This window comes from Tachyglossus aculeatus, chromosome 1 (genome assembly GCF_015852505.1).
Source record: "Tachyglossus aculeatus isolate mTacAcu1 chromosome 1, mTacAcu1.pri, whole genome shotgun sequence".
NCBI lineage: Eukaryota > Metazoa > Chordata > Mammalia > Monotremata > Tachyglossidae > Tachyglossus > Tachyglossus aculeatus.
Genome location: NC_052066.1, coordinates 95,113,343 through 95,133,637, shown reverse-complemented (window position 1 = coordinate 95,133,637; position 20,295 = coordinate 95,113,343). Strand labels below are relative to the sequence as shown.

The 20,295-nt window shown below is 44.6% G+C and overlaps 1 protein-coding gene and 1 pseudogene across 3 annotated transcripts in view; both read left to right on the top strand.

Moving 5' to 3' along the window:
• The window catches only part of PID1 (phosphotyrosine interaction domain containing 1), a 143,484-nt gene extending 138,265 nt beyond the window's left edge, over positions 1-5,219 (top strand). For all 3 annotated transcript variants that reach the window (XM_038751079.1, XM_038751098.1, XM_038751089.1), the window contains one exon: positions 4,663-5,219. In XM_038751079.1, coding sequence (XP_038607007.1) covers positions 4,663-5,139 — 477 coding nt within the window. In that variant the 3' untranslated portion in view covers positions 5,140-5,219. The remainder of the gene's footprint in view (positions 1-4,662) is intronic.
• Positions 5,220-5,284: 65 nt separating this feature from the next.
• The window catches only part of LOC119927056, a 37,592-nt pseudogene continuing 22,581 nt past the window's right edge, over positions 5,285-20,295 (top strand).

Sequence of the window (20,295 nt, the reverse complement as noted above, 5' to 3'; positions counted from 1 at the left end):
AAAGCTTAGTACAGTGCCTGGCACAGAGTAAGCGCTAAACAAATACCATTATTATTATGATTATCATTGAAAAACCCTCTCCCCGCAATAGTGCCTTAGGTCTACCTTCCAAATTATTGTGGTGCACAATATCCGCCCACGACTTCACCCACAATAAAGTGATATTTGGCATACAGTATCCACAGTGTAAGCTGTGCTTATTGATAGAAGAATGCATTCCTTTTCGTTGTAAAACCGTCAGTAGTCTTACATTTTTTGGCAAGCACGATTAAACCACAGTGGATCTCCGATGTGATTTTTGTTAGTTTATTCTATAATTCTATCCTAACCCAGTTCCTACTGAATATCAACATAATTCATCAGGGTGAGGAAAGTATGATAAATTTAATGATTTATCATTTATCATGATACTGCAGTCCTTAGAACAGTGTTTGACACATAGTAAGCACTTAACAAATACCATTTAAAAAAGAAAAAAAAAAGCATGGTTGAAAAGATTTCTGTGCAACTGACACTCCCTGCTACTTTTTTCCCCCCGGCCATGCTAGAAAGACCGCTTTCTGTTTTCAAGCTTGTCTCTTGGCATCTGATTTCTGCAAAGCCTTTTCAGGAAGAGAACAACCCACTCTCCCAATTGCTGTGAGCCAAACTCCTTTAAAAGTAGTAGTAATAAAGGTTTTTATTGAGTGCCTTAATCAAAAGTATTAAGTATTTAGAAGCAGCATAGTCTAGGAGATAGAGCATGGGCCAGTCAGAGGACCTGAGAGCTCTTCTATAGGGTTCTGGAAGATATGGGGGATTTACTTGGTCGTATGGTGGACAGAGAGAGGGAGTGATCTAGTGGCTTAAGTCCACCTGGTTAGCTGTGCACAAGACATGGTGGGAGCAGAGCCACAGGAGCCATGCTGCAGGGGTGGCAGATCCCAAAGGAGTCACATGGCCATCTGGAGGAGAGAGAAACTACTTGGGATTTCAATTGTTCCCATGCAGTGAAACCAGGGAGAAGAGACTTTTTTAGGTTTTACAATCATGATAATAATGATAATAGTTATGATGCTTATTAAACTCTTATCGTGTGCTAATCATGCCCTATGATGGGGAAAGACTTCTAGGAGGAGAAGGAAGCATTTTCCCAGGAGGCCCTATGAGGATGGAGGTGTCTTAGTGGATAGAGCATGGGCTCGGTAGTCAAAAGGACCTGGGTTCTAATCCCAGCTCTTCTTCCTGTCTGCTGTGTGACCTTGGCCAAGTCACTTAACTTCTCCGTGCCTCTGTTACCTCATCTGGGTCTGTGAACCCCATGTGGGACATGGATAGTGTCCAACCTGATTATCTTGTATCTACCCCAGCATTCAGTACAGTGCCTGACACATAGTAAGTGCTTAACAAGTACCATAAAAAAAAAGATCCCAAGTCCTCTTAGGTGCCCTTCAGGACATTTCCATCTGAGACTTTTCCCTTCCTGCTCCCTTCCCCATCTTGATTCTGAGGAATTGGAGCATCTCTTCTGAGCTGGTACAACACTCTTTGTTTATTCATGGGAAGGCAGTGTTATGACTCCCTTCCCTTTCATTTTTCTCAGTGCACTACTCTCCCCACCTTCAAAACCCTCCTAAAACCATATCTCCTCCAAGAGGCCTTCCCAGACTAAGCCCTCATTTTCCCTATCTACCCTCCTCTCTGAATTTCAGTATAAATTTGGATCTGCATCCCTTGAGCATTTTGATACCCACTGCACCCCCTCAGCATTTATAATAATTAATCATTGTGGTATTTTTTAAGTGCTTACTACTTGCCAAGCACTGTACTAAGCACTGGGACAGATACAAGGTACTCAAGACCAACATGGAGCTCACAGTCTAAGTGGGAGGGAGAACACATATTGAATCCCCATTTTGTGGATGAGGGACCTGAGGCACAGAGAAGCTAAGTGACCTGCTCAAGGTCACAGAGCAGGTAAGTTGTGAAGCAGGTACTTGGTGGAGCTGGAATTCGAACTCAGGTCTTCTAACTCCCAGGCCTGTAGTCTTTCCACTAGATGCTGCTGCTTCCCTTAAGTAAATATTCTTATACTCTACTATTTCCCCTATCCGTAATCTATTCTAATGTCTGTCTCCCCTTGAGGACTGTAAGCTCCTTATGGGTAGGGATTGTAATAATAATAATAATAGTGGCATCTGTTAAGTGCTTACTATTTGCCAGACACTGTACTAATCGCTAGGGTGGATACAAGCAAATTGGGTTGGACCTAACCCCTTTCCCACATGAGGCTCACAGTCTCAATCCCCATTTTACAGATGAGGTAACTGAAGCCCAGAGAAGTGAAGTGACTTGGCCAAGGTCACATAGCAGGCAAGTGGCAGAGTTGGGATTAGAACCCATGACCTTCTGACTCTAAGGCCCGTGCTTTATCCACTACCCCATGGGTCTATCAACTCTGTTGTATTGTACTCTCCAAAGCAATTAGTACAGCACCTCCCCCATAATCAAGCATTCAATAAATGGACCACTTTTCCCTTATCGACACCCATGCCCATCACCCTTGTCAGTCATTCCAGACATTTAACTCCCTCCTCAGGCCTCCTTTCCCTTCCCCTCCCCATCCCCCATCCCTCACCCCCAGCAACCTGACCACCCTACTTCATTAGGAAAATTAGCACCATTGGGTCTGAGCTCCCCAAAATCACCCCTCGCCCTCCTCCATCCCCCTCCTCTTGGCCCCTTTTTCAACTTTCCCATTCTTTCCAGCAGTATCTTCAGAGGAGATCTCCTGACTCCTCTCAAGTTCTGCCCCCTCCACATGCATATTGGACCCCATTCCCTCACACCTTATAAAAACCCTTTCCCTTTACTTCCTCCCCTTCTTAACTTCCATCTTCAACCACTCACTCTCCAATGGCTTCTTCCCCTCTGCCTTCAAACATACCCATGTCTCCACCATCCTAAAAACACCCTTCCTTGACCCCAAAGCCCCCTCCAGTAATCTTCCCATCTCTCTTCTACCCCTTCTTTCCAAACTCCAGGATTGAGTCATCTGCACTCCCTGCTTCGAATTCCTCTCCACCAACTCTCCTGGACCCCCTCCAATCTGGCTTCCGTCTCCTCTACTCCACTGAAACCACCCTCTCAAAGGTCACCAATGACCTCCTTCTTGCCAAATCCAACGGCTCCTACTTCATCCTAATCCTCCTCAACCTTTCAGCTGCCTTTGACACTGTGGACCAACCCCTTCTCCTCAACACAGTATCCAACCTTGGCTTCACTGACTCCATTCTCTCCTGATTCTCCTCTTATCTATCTGACCATTCATTCTCAGTCTCCTTCATGGGCTCCTCCTCCCTCTCCCATCTCCTAACTGTAGGGGTTCCTCAAGTGTCAGTTCTTGGTCCCCTTCTATTCTCATCTACGCTCACTTCCTTGGTGAACTCCTTTGGTCCCAAGGCTTCAACTACCATCTCTATGTGGATGACAGCCAAATCTATATCTCCTTCCCTGTTCTTTCTTCCTCTATCTAGGCTCACATCTCCTCCAACATTCAGGATATCTCTACTTGGATGTTCTCCCTCCACCTAAAACTCAACATGTCCAAGATGGAACTCCTTATCTTCCCTCCCAAGCTCTGTCATCTCCCTGACTTTCCAAGTCAATGGACAGCACAACCATCCCTCCTGTCTCACAAGCCCGCAACCTTGGTGTCATCCTTGACTCCACTCTCTCATTCATCCCACATAGCCAATCTGTCACCAAAACCTGCTGGTCTCACCTTCACAACATCACCAAGATCTGCCCTTTCCTCTCCATCCAAACAGCTACCTCCTTAGTACAGTCACCCAACCTATCCCAGTTGTATTACTGCATCAGCCTCCTTTTTGACCTCCCAACCTCCTGTCTCTCCCCACTTCAGTCCATACTTCACTCTGCTGCCTGGATTATTTTTCTACAGAACTGTTCTGGGCATGTCACCCCGCCCTCCTCAAAAATCTCCAGTGGTCGCCTAACTTCCACATCAAATGAAAAATCCTCACTATTGGCTTCAAAGCTCTCCATCACCTTGCCTCCTTTTGCCTCACCTCCCTTCTCTCTTTCTACATCCCAGCCCACTCACTCTGCTCCTCTAGTGCTAACCTTCTCACTGTACCTCATTCTCACCTGTCCCGGCATCAACCACTGGCCCACATCCTACCTCTGACCTGGAACACCCTCCCTCCACAAGTCCGCCAAACAATCACACTTCCCCCACTTCAAAGCCCTACTGAAGGCTCAGCTCCTCCAGGAGGCCTTCCCAGACTAAGCCCCCTTTTCCTCAGCTTCCCCTCCCCTCCATGTTGCCCTGACTCGCTCCCTTTGCTCTACCCCTCTCTCCCTGCTCCACAGCACTTGTGTATATGTGTACATATCTATAATTTTATTTATTTATATTGATGCCTGATTCCTTGTTTTGATGTATACTTATCTATAATGCTATTGATTTATAGTGATGCCTGTTTACTTGTTTTGATGTCTGTCTCCCCCCTTCTATACTCAGTATGGACAGGGATTGTCTTTATTGCTGAACTGTACTTTCCAAGTGCTTAGTATAGTGCTCTACACACAGTAAGTGCTCAATAAATACGATTGAATGAATGATTGATTGAGTGATCTCATGTTCTTCTCCCTTTCCAGGTCACATATCTGGGGAAAGTCCCCTCCGCGGGGCTGCAGTTTTTGCCCGGCTGCACGGAGAAGCCGGTCGTCGAACTCTGGAAGCAGCGTGCACCGGCTGGAGATGACCCCGGCCGGGCCAACGCCATCCTGGAAATCCGGCCCTTCCAAGTCTGGCTGCACCACCTGGACCTCAGAGGGGAGGCTGCCGTCCACACAGACACCTTCCAGGTAGCCCGGATCGCCTACTGCACAGCCGACCACAAGGTCAGCCCGAACCTCTTCGCCTGGGTGTATCGGGAGATGGATGACAACCTGTCCTATCAGATGGATTGCCATGCCGTGGAGTGTGAGAGCAAGCTGGAGGCCAAGAAGCTGGCTCACGCCATGATGGAGGCCTTCAAGAAGACGTTCCATGGCATGAAGAGCGATGGCCGGATCCACAGGGATGGCTCCCCCGAAGAAGCTCCCCGGGAACTGGAGCCCGGAGATGGCTGAGCGTCCGGGCCCTCGGCTCGGTCGAGGCGGAAACGGCCCGGACTGGGAGCTGATGGACAGAGGAGCTATTCAGGCTGGGTGGAGGGGTGGGGGTGGGTGGGGGAATCCAAGTCTTTGGCTCATTGAGTCTTTTTTACAAATCAAAATGGCAATCGAGAACTCGTGCGGCATTAGAGCAATTAACGTCCCATCGAAATCCACTGCTGCTGGTGGGGACATGAGAACCCGGGGGCAGAAATGCTTCTTTTTCTCAAGATTTTCTTTTTCTTTCCTCTGGCAAACCCATGCCCTGAACCGGAGGGCCTTGCCTTCCCTCCAGGTACCCCAAGGCCCAGATTTCAGGCTTCTGCTTTTATTCATTCCCGTCTGCCCAGGAAGCCTGTGGTGGAGGGATATGGGGGAGGGGGATCTCTGGCCAGGCCCCAGCAGCTAGTGAGATAGGGAAGTCTCTGGGATGGTGACACAATCCATTTCTACCCCCTGGGGGCTTCCCCCTCCCTACCCCTCAGCAGCCTCCAGCTCTCAGCGCTCCAGCCCGCTGCCCATTGGCATTAAAGACGATGCTTTTATTTACCCCAATATAGCGAATAGTATTCTCTCAGTTTAGCCACTTTAGCTACTCTTTTAGTGCCCCACAGCCATCCCCTGCCCTCCATCCCACCACCCCATGGCCTTCCCTCAGCCCACACCACCAACCCTGCTAGGGAAAGTCTAAGGTAGGGAGGCCGTAGCACCTTGAAATCACACCACCTGGGACCTGGCCAAGGGTTTGAGCCGAGGGAGGCATTGGGTGGTCCTACTTTCACAGCTGTACTCAAACTTAGGCTGTTAAAACTGTTGGAGAGTTACCTTTTCTCTTTGGCCAGCCCAGTGGCAGTCCATTAGCCCAAAAACTGCTAGCCAGTTCCTGTTATCACGTAGAGGAGCTTGAGCCAAGGATTTCTAGAGGTCTTATATCCCTTTCCCCTGAAAGATGATGGTCCGGTGAGCTCCTTGTGAACATGGATCCTGTCTACCAACTCTGTTGTGTTGTATTCTCCCAAGGGCTTAGTACAGTATTCTGCACACAGTAAGCGCTCAATAAATACCATCGATTGATTGATTGACTGATTGATTGAAATGCACTCTCAGCCTGCCCAGGCTTTTCCCTTGGGGCCAAAAGATCCATCAATGTCCTAAGGGTAGTCCAGTCTGGGGACATGAAATGGACTGATTACAGTGAGACCATTTCAGGCTGATGTAGTAGTCCTCAAGTAACACTTCATCTCTAAGACAGATTGTCATTAATACTGGAAATATTAAGAGCACTGGACTCTGTACTGAACCCTCAAGTGAGAGCTAATCTAATTGAGATGGCCACATATCAGTGTTCAACGTGGGACTCCATCTGTGTGTATGCATATGTGGGGAGGGGCAGGGATGTGTCCAGTGGAAAAGCATGTAGAATAAATGTGGGGACATGTTGAAGAGAACTTGCACCTCCTGAAAATATGCTTGCTGGTTTACCACGAACGTAAACTGTTCTCTAGCATAAATACATTCTTACTTTAATAAAAAAAAGTTTGCATTGAAACTAACTCTGTTTCCATTGTAAAATTCATTCTGTTTCAAAATGTCTTGGATTAAGACTGCAAACTAAAGGTTGAAACAATTAGGTTAAGTGAATTCACTGTGTATCACTCCATTTCAGACTGGGCGTGGCATTTCATTAATTTGGTGTTAGTTATTTAGTTGTATATTAAGTGCTCACTATGTGTAGGACACAGAAAATAACAAGATAATCATATGCGATGGAGTAGTTTGTAAATCATCAGTGATATTTTTTGAGCTGTAACCGTGTTTGGAGTACTGTACTAAGTGTTTGGGAGAGTACAATACAACAGAGTTGGTGGCATATTCCCTCTCCACAGCAATCTTAAATAATTCCCATTTCAAAAAGCTTCCTTAGATAGCCCCAGTTATGTGAAGAATTTTAAAGTCAATCACGCAATAGGAATGAGTAGATCATTGATCAGCCAGTGACATTCATTGGGCAACAACTGTGTGCAGAGCACTGTCCTAAGCCCTTGGGGCTGGGCCATTTTTCATGGCTCAAGTGTTGTAGTGACTTCCTCAATGGTTGGGACAGGTGCCTGTCTTTGTGTGTTGGGAAGACTTTCAGGTTTTAAAGGGCCTCATTTTCAGTAGAGAAGCAGAGTAATGCAGAGCAGAGTACAGCAGAGTAATGCTGTAGTGGACAGAGCACAGGCCTAGGAGCCAGATGGTCATGGGTTCTAATTTTGGCTCTGCAATTTGTCTGCTGTGAGGCCTTGGGCAAGTTACTTCACTTCTCTGAGCCTCAGTTACCTCATCCATAAAATGAGAATTGAGACTGTGAGCCCCACATGGAACAAGGGTTGTGTCTAACCCGATTTGCTTGTATCCACCGCAGTGCATGGTACAGTGCTTAGAGAAGCAGAGTGGCTCAGTGGAAAGAGCATGGGCTTGGGAGCCAGAGGTCATGGGTTCTAATCCCGGCTCCACCACTTGTCAGCTGTTTGACTTTGGGCAAGTCACTTAACTTCTCTAGGTCTCAGTTACCTCATCTGTAAAATGGGGATTAAGACTGTGAGCCCCACCTGGGACAACCTGATCACCTTGTATCCCCCCCAGTGCTTAGAACAGTGCTTCACACATAGTAAGTGCTTAACAAATGCCATTATTATTATTATTATTACAGTGTCTGGCACATAGTAAATACTTAAATACCATAATTAAGCACTTAGTACAGTGATCTGCATACAGTAAGTGCTCAACAAATACAATTGAATGAATAGACACTATTCCTGTCTTCAAGGAACTTAACACTATTGGGGGAAACAGATAATTAATAGATGACAGATAAGACTGTAGACTGTAAGCTCATTGTGGGCAGGGAGCTTCAGTCAGTCATATTTATCGAGTGCTTCTGTTATAATGCACTCTCCCATGTGCTTAGTACAGAGCTCTGCACACAGTTAAGTACTAAATAAATAAGATTGATTGATAGGAGGAAGTAGGAGAGTATAATGATGCATATGGAAGACTACTGCTTCAGCTGCAACATTTCCATCTGTTGATTGTCTAAAATAGTGGATGTTCATGCTACTGTGAACAGTGTAAATATAAGGGCATTTCCTGGCTATAATATATAAGCTGTCCCTCTTCTAAACTGTTAACTCACTGTGGGCAGGGAAAGTGTCTACCAATTTTGTTTAGTATAGTGCTTTGCATATGGTAAGCACTTAGTAAATACCACTGATTGATGCACATAAATGTGGTGAGTGGGGGGAGGGGTAAAGCAGCATGGCGTTGTAGGGAAGCAGCAAGGCATAGTGGATAGAGAACAGGCCTGGGAGTCAGGAGGTCATGGGTTCTAATTCCGGCTCAGCCACTTGTCTGCTGTGTGACCTTGGACTGGTTACTTCACTTCTCTTGGCCTCAGTTACCTCATCTGTAAAATGGGGATTGAGACTGTGAGCCCCATGGCTTGGGAAATAGTCTTTTGCCTCCTTTGCTTCAGGTTCTTTCTGTTTCCACCCTGTGGCTGGTACTCAGGACCTCAAGTATCTTCATTTTACAATTGCTACTCTGGTAATAGTGAAGTATATGATCTTTAGAGCAGTAGTGCTTTGTGGATCACTCCAAAGTCACTGAAGAAGACTAGTAGTTCTTCATTATGGATCAGTGGTTAGCTCTTGAATGCAATGACCTGGCCACATACTTCATCAACAAAATTGAAACCATCAAGCGTGATCTCCCTAAAATGTCCCCTACTTCTCTTCAATTTCGTTCTCTTCCACCACCCTCTTCGACTCTCCCTATATTCCTTGCAGTAACTCATGAATGAATATATTCCTTACTGTGAATGAAGGGACTGTATCCAGCCTGTTTCACTGGTATCCACTCCAGCTTTTAGTACAGTGCCGGGCACATAGTACATGCTTAACAAACACCATTATTACTATTATTGTTATTATTGTACAGTGCTAAAGATACAGTTAGATGTTGGGGCTGAGGAGGAGGGGATATCAGCAGGTATCTGGGTATCTCAGTGGGAATGCCATCAGATGCGGAGGCTGGGCCATTTTTCATAACTCTGAATGTTGCAGTGACTTCCTCAATAGTTGGGACAGGTGCCTGTCTTTGCATGTTGGGAAGACTTCCAGGTTTTAAAGGGCCTCATCTTCAGTAGAGAAGCAGCGTGACCTAGTGGGTAGATCCTAGGACTGGGAATCAAAAGTACCTGGGTTCTAATCCCAGGTCTGCTACTTATCTGCTGTGTGACCTTGGGCAAGTCACCTAACTTCTCTGTGCCTCAGTTACCTCATCTGTAAAATGGGACTTGCAACTGTGAGCCCAGTGCGGGATGTGGACTGGGTCCAACCTGATTAGCTTGTCTCTACACCAGAGTTTAGTTGAATTATTGTCTCCATCTCTTCAGGATTCCTTTCTTGTTGGTAATGAGCCCAGAGCCATCTTAAGCCTTCAGAGGTTATCCAGGATTGTATAGTATCTTTAATTATGGTATCCTGACAGTCTGCATACTTGTGGATCAATTAAGAATTAGCATTCCATCCTCTATCACCCAGGTTCCTGAACTTGAAGTGCATGTCACAGTGAGGAGTTCCGTAAATCTCACTTTCATGAGGCCACCCTGGTTACCAGGTATCGTCAAAATAATTTCATTATTCTATGAGGTCTACATGACCCCATTGATAAAATAAATCAATGTTGATGATGACAGTGATGATGTTTATGAAGGGCTTACTATGTGCCAAGCAGCTTGGCCTAGTGGATAGAACACATGCCTGGGAGTCAGGGGACTTGAGTTCCAATCCTGGCTTCACCCCTTGCCTGCTGTGTGACCTTGGGAAAATCACTTAACTTCTTTGTAACTCAGCTACCCCATCAGTAAAATGGGGATTGAGACTGTGAACTTATGTAAGACAGGGACTGGATCCAACCTGATAACCTTGTATCTACCCCAGCACTTAGAACAGTGCCTTGTGCTTAATAAGTACCAAATACCAAATATAATCATATTGAACTGAGTCTCTGTCACACATAGGGCTCAGAGGGAGGGAAAACAAGTATTTTATTCCCATTTTACGGATGAAGAAACAGAGTCCAAGTCCAAAGTCACAGAGCTAACAAGTGGCAGAGCCAGGACGAGAGTTCGAGGGTCTCCACACCATGTTGCCAGATATACAAAGATTCAAACACATATCCAAAATTCTAGTCACTAAAAGGCAGGGCCAAAGAACAAACTCATGGAAGCATGAATGATTTTATGCTGTATGTGTTTTTTTCCAGCAACAGCACTACCAGCTGAGGTTTAGCATTTAATGTGAGCTCTCCTTCAGCGTGAAATATCCTCAGGACCTCAGAGATACCACTAATATCACCATCTTTATGAAGAAAGGTGAAGAGACAAGATAAGATCACAGCAATTAGTGAGACATTTCATTACTCTCCACTGTAAGCAAGATCCTGGCCTGAGTCCACCTGGTCAGCTCCTTTTTTTATGATATTTGTTAAGCACTTACTCTGTGCCAGACACTGTACTAAACACAGGAGTAGATACAAGTTAATCAGGTTGGACACAGGCTCACAGTCAATAGGGCTCACAGTCTGAATCCTCATTTTACAGATGAGGTAACTGAGGCACAGAGAAGTTAAATGATTTGCCCAAGGTCACGCAGCAGACAAGTGGCAGAGCCGGGGTTAGAACCCAGGTCCTCCTGATTCCCAGGCCCATCCTCTATCCACTAGGCCATGATGCTTCCCACACTGCTCTTTGTGAGCAGGGATCTTGACTACCAAATCTGTTATATTGTACTTTCCCAAGTGCTTAGTACAGTGCCTGCACATAGTAAGTTCACAGTAAAAATGATTGATTGATTGATTGGTTCAATGCAGCCATGTTAGAGAATGCAATAAAGAGACTCAGATGCAGGTATTAGAATACCCTTCCTCTCCCCTGGAAAACTCTTCACACCCAACAGGCATCAACTAAATTCCTAGAAGTAGACATTTAGAAATTTCTCAGTGCAGATGACTACATTTTAGCAGTGCATATGCCCACAGGAAGACATGCACAGCTCTGGAAACTGCTTCTCAGAGACGAACAGAAGTTGTCTTATTTTATGCCGTCGAGTCGTTTCCAACCCATAGTGATACCGTGGACACATCTCTCCCAGAACACCCTGCTCTCCATCTGCAATCATCCTGGTAGTGTATTCATAGTTTTCTTGGTAAAAATACCAAGAAGTGGTTTACCATTGCCACTTTCCACACAGTAAACTTGAATCTCTGCTCTCGACTCTCTCCCGTGCTGCTGCTGCCCAGCACAGGTGAGTTTTGACTTGTAGCAAATTGATTGCCTTCTGCTTGTAGCAGATTGCTAGCCACTGACCAAGCTAGGAGTAGAATGGGTAGACCTCTGCTTGACTCTCCCTCCCGTAATCGATTCTGGTAGAGTACTGGAAACTCTTCAGGTGTGACTCTGAGAGGGGAAACAGCATTTACTGGTTAGCAATAAGTTTGTTTCTTTGTTTTACTGTGCTTGTTAAATGCTTACTATGTGTCAAACACTGTTCTAAGCACTGGGATAGGTACAAGTCAATTAGATTGGACACACTCCCTGCCCCACTTGGGGCTCACAGTCTTAAGTGAGAAGGTGAACAGATATTGAATCTCCATTTTACAGTTGAGGAAACTGAGGCACAGACACTTTAAGTGACTTGACCAAGGTCACCTTGTCCAACTGGATTTGCTTGTATCCACTCCAGCACTTAGTACAGTGCCTAGCACATAGTAAGTACTCATAATAATAATGGTGGTATTTGTTAAGTGCTTACTATGTGCCGAGCACTGTTCTAGGCACTGGAGGGGGTAATCAGGTTGTGCCCTGTGGGGCTCACAGTCTTCATCCCCATCTTATAGATGAGGTAACTGAGGCCCAGAGAAATGAAGCAACTTGCCCAAGGTCACATAGCAGACAAGTGGCAGAGCCGGGATTAGAACCCATGACCTCTGACTCCCAAGCCCGGGCTCTTGCTTATCAAATCCCATCATTATTACAGTGCCTGGCATATAGTAATCGCTTAACAAATACCATAATTAGTATTAATATTATTACAGCTAGCAATTGGCAGAGCAATCAGCAGAGCAATTGGAAGAGATTTGAATCCAGGTCCTCTGACTCTCAGATCCATCCTCTTTCCACTGGGCCATGCTGCTTTTCCATCTGGTTCCTAATCTTTTTATATTTTCTTCACAACAAGAGCCACCTGAAGTGGAGTGGGCAACTGTCTTTGTGTTTGCAATGGTAAAGCCAGGGCCTTCTCTCCCGGGAGGGGAAGGAAGGTGGGATTGGAGGAAGGTGGGAATGTGGGAGTCATTCATTCATTCAATTGTATTTATTGAGCACTTACTGTGTGCAGAGCACTGTACTAAGTGCTTGGGAAGTACAAGTCAGCAACATATAGAGACGGTCCCTAACCAACAACAGGCTCACAGTCTAGAAGCAGCCTGAAGCAGGGAGAAGCAGCGTGGCTCAGTGGAAAGAGCCCGGGCTTGGGAATCAGAGGTCACGGGTTCTAATCCCGGCTCTGCCACTCATCAGCTGTGTAACTTTGGGCAAGTCACTTAACTTCTCTGAACCTCAGTTCCCTCATCTGTAAAATGGGGATGAAGACTATGAGCCCCACGTGGGACAAACTGATCACCTTGTATCCTCCCGAGTGCTTAGAACAGTGCTTTGCACATAGTAAGCGCTTAACAAATGTCATCATTATTATTACTAGAAGGGATAGAGGGGAGGGACAATACACCCGCTTTGGATGCACAATTGAATCACACAATTTCTTTTTTTCTTTTTCACTCCTTTACGAGGCACAATGGGCACTTCTACATCAAGCTCCTTCTCGTCTCCGATGCTGTTTACAGGGGAAGACTTGGATACAATCTGTCGATCTAGACTCTGGAAAATTGTTTTGTAAAATTGGCCTCCAAAGATCCAAGTCTGCGAAACAAAATCAATTCCGGCCATCGGCTGCCCCCTTGTGGCTTTCCTGGCACTTACACTGAACGGTCGCATCGAGTGCTTATTGTGTGCATAGCATAATCATCATCATCATCATCATTATTTTTTTCTCTGCTGGGATAGATAATCGATGTTAAAGGAACTAGTAGCCAAGAAATATGTCAAAGATTAATGTTAGGAAGACTTGCTATGAACAGCCTGGAAAAAGTCATGAAATGTGCTGATGTAACAATTGTCACAAAAATACAAATTGTCAACTCTAAGGTGTTTCCGGTGACAATGTATGGATTTGAAAACTGGACAGTGAAAAAACAGGATAGAAAGAACGTAGATTCTTTTGAAATGTGGTGCTGGAGAACGCTTTTGCAAATGCCATGCACTGCCCAAAAAACAAACAAATGGATTTGGGGGCAAATTAAACCAAAGTCGTCTTTGGAAGGCCAAATGACTCGATTTAGATTAGCATATTTTGGACACATAATCAGGAGGACTAATTCTCTGGAGAAGACACTAATGCTAGGAAAAGTCCAGGGAAAACGTGGAAGAGGCAGACCGGCAGCTAGATGGTTAGAGACCATAACAACAATAGCGGAAGAACCATTAGAAAGATTGCGGATTATGGCAGAGGACTAGATGTTCTGGAGAAAGTATATCCATTGAGTCGCTATGAATCAGAAGTGACTTGACGGCACAAAATAATAATGACAATAATGGTACTTGTTAAGCACTTACTAGGTATCAGGCACTGTGCTCAGTGGAAAGAGCACGGGCTTTGGAGTCAGAGGTCATGGGTTCAATCCAGACTCCACCAATTGTCAGCTGTGTGACTTTGGGCAAGTCACTTAACTTCTCTGTGCCTCAGTTCCCTCATCTGTCAAATGGGGATTAAGACTGTGAGCCACCCATGGGGCAACCTGATCACCTTATAAACGCCCCCCCCCCCCCCCAGCACTTAGAACAGTGCCATTATTATTCAGCACTTAGAACAGTGCTTTGCACATAGTAAGTGCTTAATAAATGCCATCATTATTATTATTACTAAGCACTGGGGTGGATACAAGCAAGTTGGGTTGAACACGGTTCCTTATCCCATGTAGGGCTCACAGTCTCAATCCCCATTTTACAGATGAGGTAACTGAGGCATAAAGAAGTGAAATGACTTGCCTAAGTGGCGAAGTCAGGATTAAAACCCATGACCTTCTGACTTCCAAGCCCATGCTCTGTCCATTATGCCATGCTGCTTTATCATCATCAGTGATATTTATTTAGCGCTTACTGTGTGCAAAGTACAGCACTTGGGAAAGTACAATACAACAGAGCTGGTATTTCCTGCCCACATCTTTGATTAATTGTAGTTAATTATTATCAGTTATAATCATTAATTAATCTTAGTAATTACAATGATATTTAAGCATTTTTTAAAAAGTCTTTTTTGCTAAGCGCTTACTCTGTGCCTGGCACTATACTAAGCACTGGGGTATATACAGTCCCTGTTTCTCATGGGGCTAATGGTCTAAGTGATTGAATTCCCATTTTACAGATGAGAAAACTGAGGTACAGAGTAGTTAAGTGAGTTGCCCAAGGTCACACAACAGACAAGTGGCTGAACCAAGATTAGAACCCAGGTCTTCTGACTCCCAGGCCTGAGCTCTATCCATTATGTGACACTGCTTTCTGGATGGGTCATGTAAGAGTGAAAGGAGGATAACTTGGGTGAGCTGAAAGGGGAATTTGGGATTAGTTGAGCACTCACATTCCCAGCTGGTATTGAATTCAACTCTCCCACCCCTTCCCTGGCTTTGCTAGCTCAGACAACCCCAATCTGACAAATGACAAGGAGGATTATATGTTAACTGGGCTAGGGAAGAGGAGCTCTTGGAAGAGTTCAAATTCCCTCCGAGAGGGTAGAGGGGTCTGCCATATACTACAGTTTGTAGAACACTGGGGGACAGCTATAGAAAGAGCACAGAGCTGGGAGTCAGAAGACCTGGGTTCTAATCCTGGCTCCACCGTTTGCCTATTGTGTGACCTTGGTGAGGTTTTACCTTAAGGGCTCTGGGCTTCAGTTCTTTCACCTATAAAATGGGGATTAAGTACTTGCTTTTCATCATCCTCAGACTTTGAGTCCCATGTTGCTGATTTGTACTTCCCAAGTACAGTGCTCTGCACACAGTAAGCACTCAATAAATATGATTGAATGAATGAATGAATGAATGAATGTGGAATAGGAACTGTGTCTGATCTGATTTTTTTAAAATAGTATTTTTTAAGCATTTACTATGTGTCAGGCATTGCTGGGGTCAATATAAGATAATCAGATCCCACATGGGACTCACAGTCTAAGTAGGGGGGAGAATAGGCATTGAATCCCCAGATTTTACAGATGAGGGAACTGAGGCACAGATAAATTAACTGAGGCACACAGCAGAAGAACAGTGGTGAAGCTGGGATTAGAATCCAGGTCTTCTGATTCCCCAGCCCATGCTCTTTTCACTAGGCAATGCTGTTTCCTGCGCATTTCCCACCTGCCTTTATTTTTTACCAGTTGCACATGGCATGCACACACACACACACACACACACACACACACACACACACACACTCCAACACACACAATCACACTGTTAAATAGATAAAGATACTTAAACGAATTTCCTGTTCTATTATGGGAAAGGAGGCTGGCAGGCAGCAATAAGCCTCTTTGTAGGAGAGAAACAGGAATGTTGACTGGACAGTGAAAAATCTTTTGGAGCTATCAGGTCTACTAACTCTGCTGTACTCTCTCAAGTACCTATTACAGTGATCTTTACTGAGTAAACACTCAATCAGTACAATTGATTGATTACTTACTATTTCATTCATATACCTTTAGCGAAATGTGGGGGTGGTATTTTTTAAATCATAATTTAATATTTTTCCTATCATGAAGGGCACAACTCTGCAAATAACCACTAGAAGGTACCAGAGAACTAGGAAATTAGGTAAGAAGCAGACATTTAGTTATGCTGTAGGGGATTTATGGAAAAGCCCTATAAATTTTTACCAAGAAACCTTTATGGACACACTACCAGAACAATTGCAGATGGAGGTGGGGCGTTTTGGGAGAGCTGTGTCCACGGCATCACTATGGGTCGGGCATGACTCGACAGCATAAGACAACAACAACAAGCTTTGAGGTACTTTAAGAAGGATATTATTTACAGGCACTATAACAAATTAACATGCATTTTTGTTAAAATTTAAAAATTCAAATTTCCTAGAACATCTTCCTTTCCTCTAGACTGTAAGAACACTGTGGGCAGGGAATGTTTCTGTTATATTGCTATATTGTACTCCCCCAAGTGCTTAGTACAGTGCTCTGTACACAGTAAGCCCTGAATAAATATGATTGATTGAAGTCCTTTGAGGTCTGTTCTGGGCCCTTTTCCTAAACGTGAGTTTTACGTATAAGGGTATTGGAAATTAACCTTCTTCTTTGCCCCTTTCTGTCTTTCTTTAAATGCATTGAATCAGGAGCTCTGCACAATACAACAGAGTTGGCAGACACATTTCCTGCCCACAACAACCTTATAGTATAGAGGGGGAGACAGAATTAATATAAATTAGTAATTTATAATATAAAATTTAAAGATCTGTACATAAGTGCTGTGAGGAGGTGAAATCAAAGGCCCAAAGATCAAAGATGCAGGTGCACAGAGGATGCGGAATGGAGAGGGAGCCGGGGTTGGGGGGGGGTGTGGGGGGGAAGGACTTACTCAAGGGAGGCCTCTTGGAGGAAATGTGTCCTCAATAAGGCTTTGAAGGTAGAAAGAGTGGTGGTCTGGCATATATGGAGGGGGAGGGAGTTACAGGCCAGAGGGAGGGCTTGGGAAAGGAGTCGGTGGTGAGATAGATAAGATTGGGGTTCAGGGAGTAAAGTGGCACTACAGGAGCGGAATGTGTGGTCTGGACTCAGGAGGAGATCAGTGAGGTGAGGTATGATGTGGGGATCTGATTAAGTGCTTTAAATAATAATAATTGTGGTATTTGTTCAGGCCACGTTTCTCCACTCCTCAAGAACCTCCAGTGGTTGCCCATTCACCTCCACATCAAACAGAAACCCCATACCACTGGTTTTAAACAACTCCATCACCTTTCCCCCTCCAATCTTACCTCACTGATTTCCTACTACAGTCCAGCATGTAGTTTGATCTACAGTTCGATCAGTCAGTTAATAATATTTATTGAGCACTTACTGAGTGCAGAGCACCGTACTAAGCGCTTGGGAGAGTACACTTTTCTTCACTTTGCTCCTCTAATGCTAAGCTACTCAGTGTACCTCGATTTCATCTATTTTTTACTCCTCATTCACATCCTGCCTCTGGCCTGGAACTCCCTCCCCCTCCATATATGAAAGACCACCAACTCTCTTCAACTTCAAAGCCTTATCAAAATCACATCTCCTCCAAGAGGCCTTCTGTGACTAAGCCCTTAATTCCCCTAAGCCCAATATTCATTCATTCAATCGTATTTATTGAGCACATACTGTGTGCAGAGAACTGTACTAAGCGCTTCTTCTGCGTCATCTATGCATTTGGATCTGTACTCTTTAAGCACTTGGTATTCACCCCACCCTCAGCGGCACAGAATTTATGTACGTATCTGTAATATAGTTTAATATGTGTCTCTCCCTCTAGACTGTAAGCTCCTTATGGACAGGGAATATGTGCACTTTCTGCTAGGCCATTTTTTCCACTGGCCATTTTTTGTCATACTGGGTCTTCCAGGAGTATGCCATGTACTACTCTTCACTATGTTTTCTTTTTTTAATGGTATTTGTTAAGTGCTTACTACGTGCCAAGCACTATTCTAAGTGCTAGGGTAGATAAAAGGTTATCAGATTAGACATAGTTCCTGTCCCGCATGGAGCTCACAGTCTAGGTAGGAGGAAGTAGGCAGGATTTAATTGCCATTTTTACAGATGAGGAAACTGAGGCACAGAGAAATTAAGTGACTGGTCACACAAGGTCACACAGGTCATACAAGGTCACACAGTAGACAAATAGCAGAGCTGGGATTATACTGTTATACTGTTATATTGTACTTTCCCAAGCATTTAGCACAGTAAGAGCTCAATAAATATGATTGGTTGATTGATTGATTAAAATCCAAGTCCTCTTTCTCCTAGGCCCATGCTGTATTTACTAGGCCATGCTTGCTTCTCTTTGATGCTCAGGATATTTTTGTTTTTGATATGATAGTTTTAAGTGTTTACTATGTGCCAGATACTGTACTAAGTTACAAGAAAATCAGGTTGGATGCAATCCCTGCCCAACCTGGGACCTCACAGTCTTTATCCCCATTTTACAGATGAGTAACTGAGGCCCAGAGAAGTTAAGCAACTTGCCCAAGGTCACATAGCAAACAAGTGGTAGAATAATAATAATAATAATAATATTTGTTAAGTGCTTATAATGTGCCAAGCACTGTTCTAAGCTCTGGGGTAGATAGAAGGTAATCAGGTTGTTCCACATGGGGCTCACAGTCTTAATCCCCATTTTACAGATGAGGCAACTGAGGCACAGAGAAGTGCAGTGACTTGCCCAAGGTCACACAGCAGACAAGTGGCAGAGCTAGGATTAGAACCTAGGTCCTTCTGACTCCCAGACCTATGTTCTATCCACTAGACCACACTGCTTCTCAAGGTTATTTAATACACTGAAAATAGGTTTTCAATAAGGAATAATTTAAAACACTGAAATGCAGTTATTGCAGACCACAAGGAAAGTTAATGGGAACTCTAGGATACCTAGCAAAAGGAAGTAACAGCAAGAAGTTTGTGCTAATATTATTAAGTGCCGCTGAGTCGTTTCCAATTCATAATGACTCCATGGATATACTTTCTCCAGAATGTCCTGTCCTCTGCCATAATCTGCAATCTTTCTCATGGTTCTTCCATTATCATTGTGATGGTTTCTATCCATCTAGCTGCTGATCTGCTTCTTCCATGTTCTCCCTGGACTTTTCCTAGCATTGGTGTCTTCTCCAGAGAATTAGACCTCCTGAATATGTGTCTAAAGTATGCTAATCTAAGTCACGTTATTTGGCCTTCCAAAGACCACTTTGGTTTAATTTGTTCTAAAATCCATTTGTTTTTTTTTTCAGGCAGTCCATGGTATTCACAAAAATCTTCTCCAACACCACATTTCAAAAGAATCAAGGTTCTTTCTATCCTGCTTTTTCACTGTCAAGGCTTTTGGATCCACACATTGTCACCGGAAACACCATAGAATTAACAATATGAATTTTTGTGGCAATTGTTATATCAGCAAATTTCATGACTTTTTCCAGGCTCTTCATAGCAAGTCTTCCTAAAGTTAAGGAGCAGTGCAAGTGTGTGCTAGGGAAGATCATATTCTCACCACTTGTTCAGGCTTCTCTCCTAGGGCTCAGCTCCAGGAAGCATTTCTCCCTAACCCACTGTTTCCTCTCTCCCTCTTCCCTCTCCCCTTTTCTCCATGGGTTGGAGTAGAGGAAGAATGTATGAGAGGCCTGGGTGGTGGTGGGAGGGGTATGAGGACAGGAGGGGCCACTGGATTGAGAATGTGGGCATGTGAGAGGAAGTACACAATGAAGAAGAGGAGATGCCGTCCTTCTAGACTGTAAGCTTGTTGTAGACGGTGAATATGGCTTCCACCTGAGAAGCAGTGTGGCGTAGTGGTTATGGCATGGGGCTGGAAATCAGAAGGACATGGGTTCTAATTCCGATACATCTACTGCATGACCTTGGACTAGTCACTTAGCTTCTCCAGGCCCCAAGTGGGACAGGGACTGTGTTTAACCTGATTAATTTGTATCTTCTCCAGTGCTTAGAACAGTGCTAGACACATAGTAAGCACTTAACAAGTACTATTATTATTAGAGAAGCAGCGTGGCTCAGTGGAAAGAGCCCAGGCTTTGGAGTCAGAGGTCATGGGTTCAAATCCTGGCTCCATCAGCTGTGTGACTTTGGGCAAGTCACTTAACTTCCCTGTGCCTCAGTGACCTCATCTGTAAAATGGGGATAAAGACTGTGAGCCCTCCATGGGACAACCTGATCACCTTGTAAC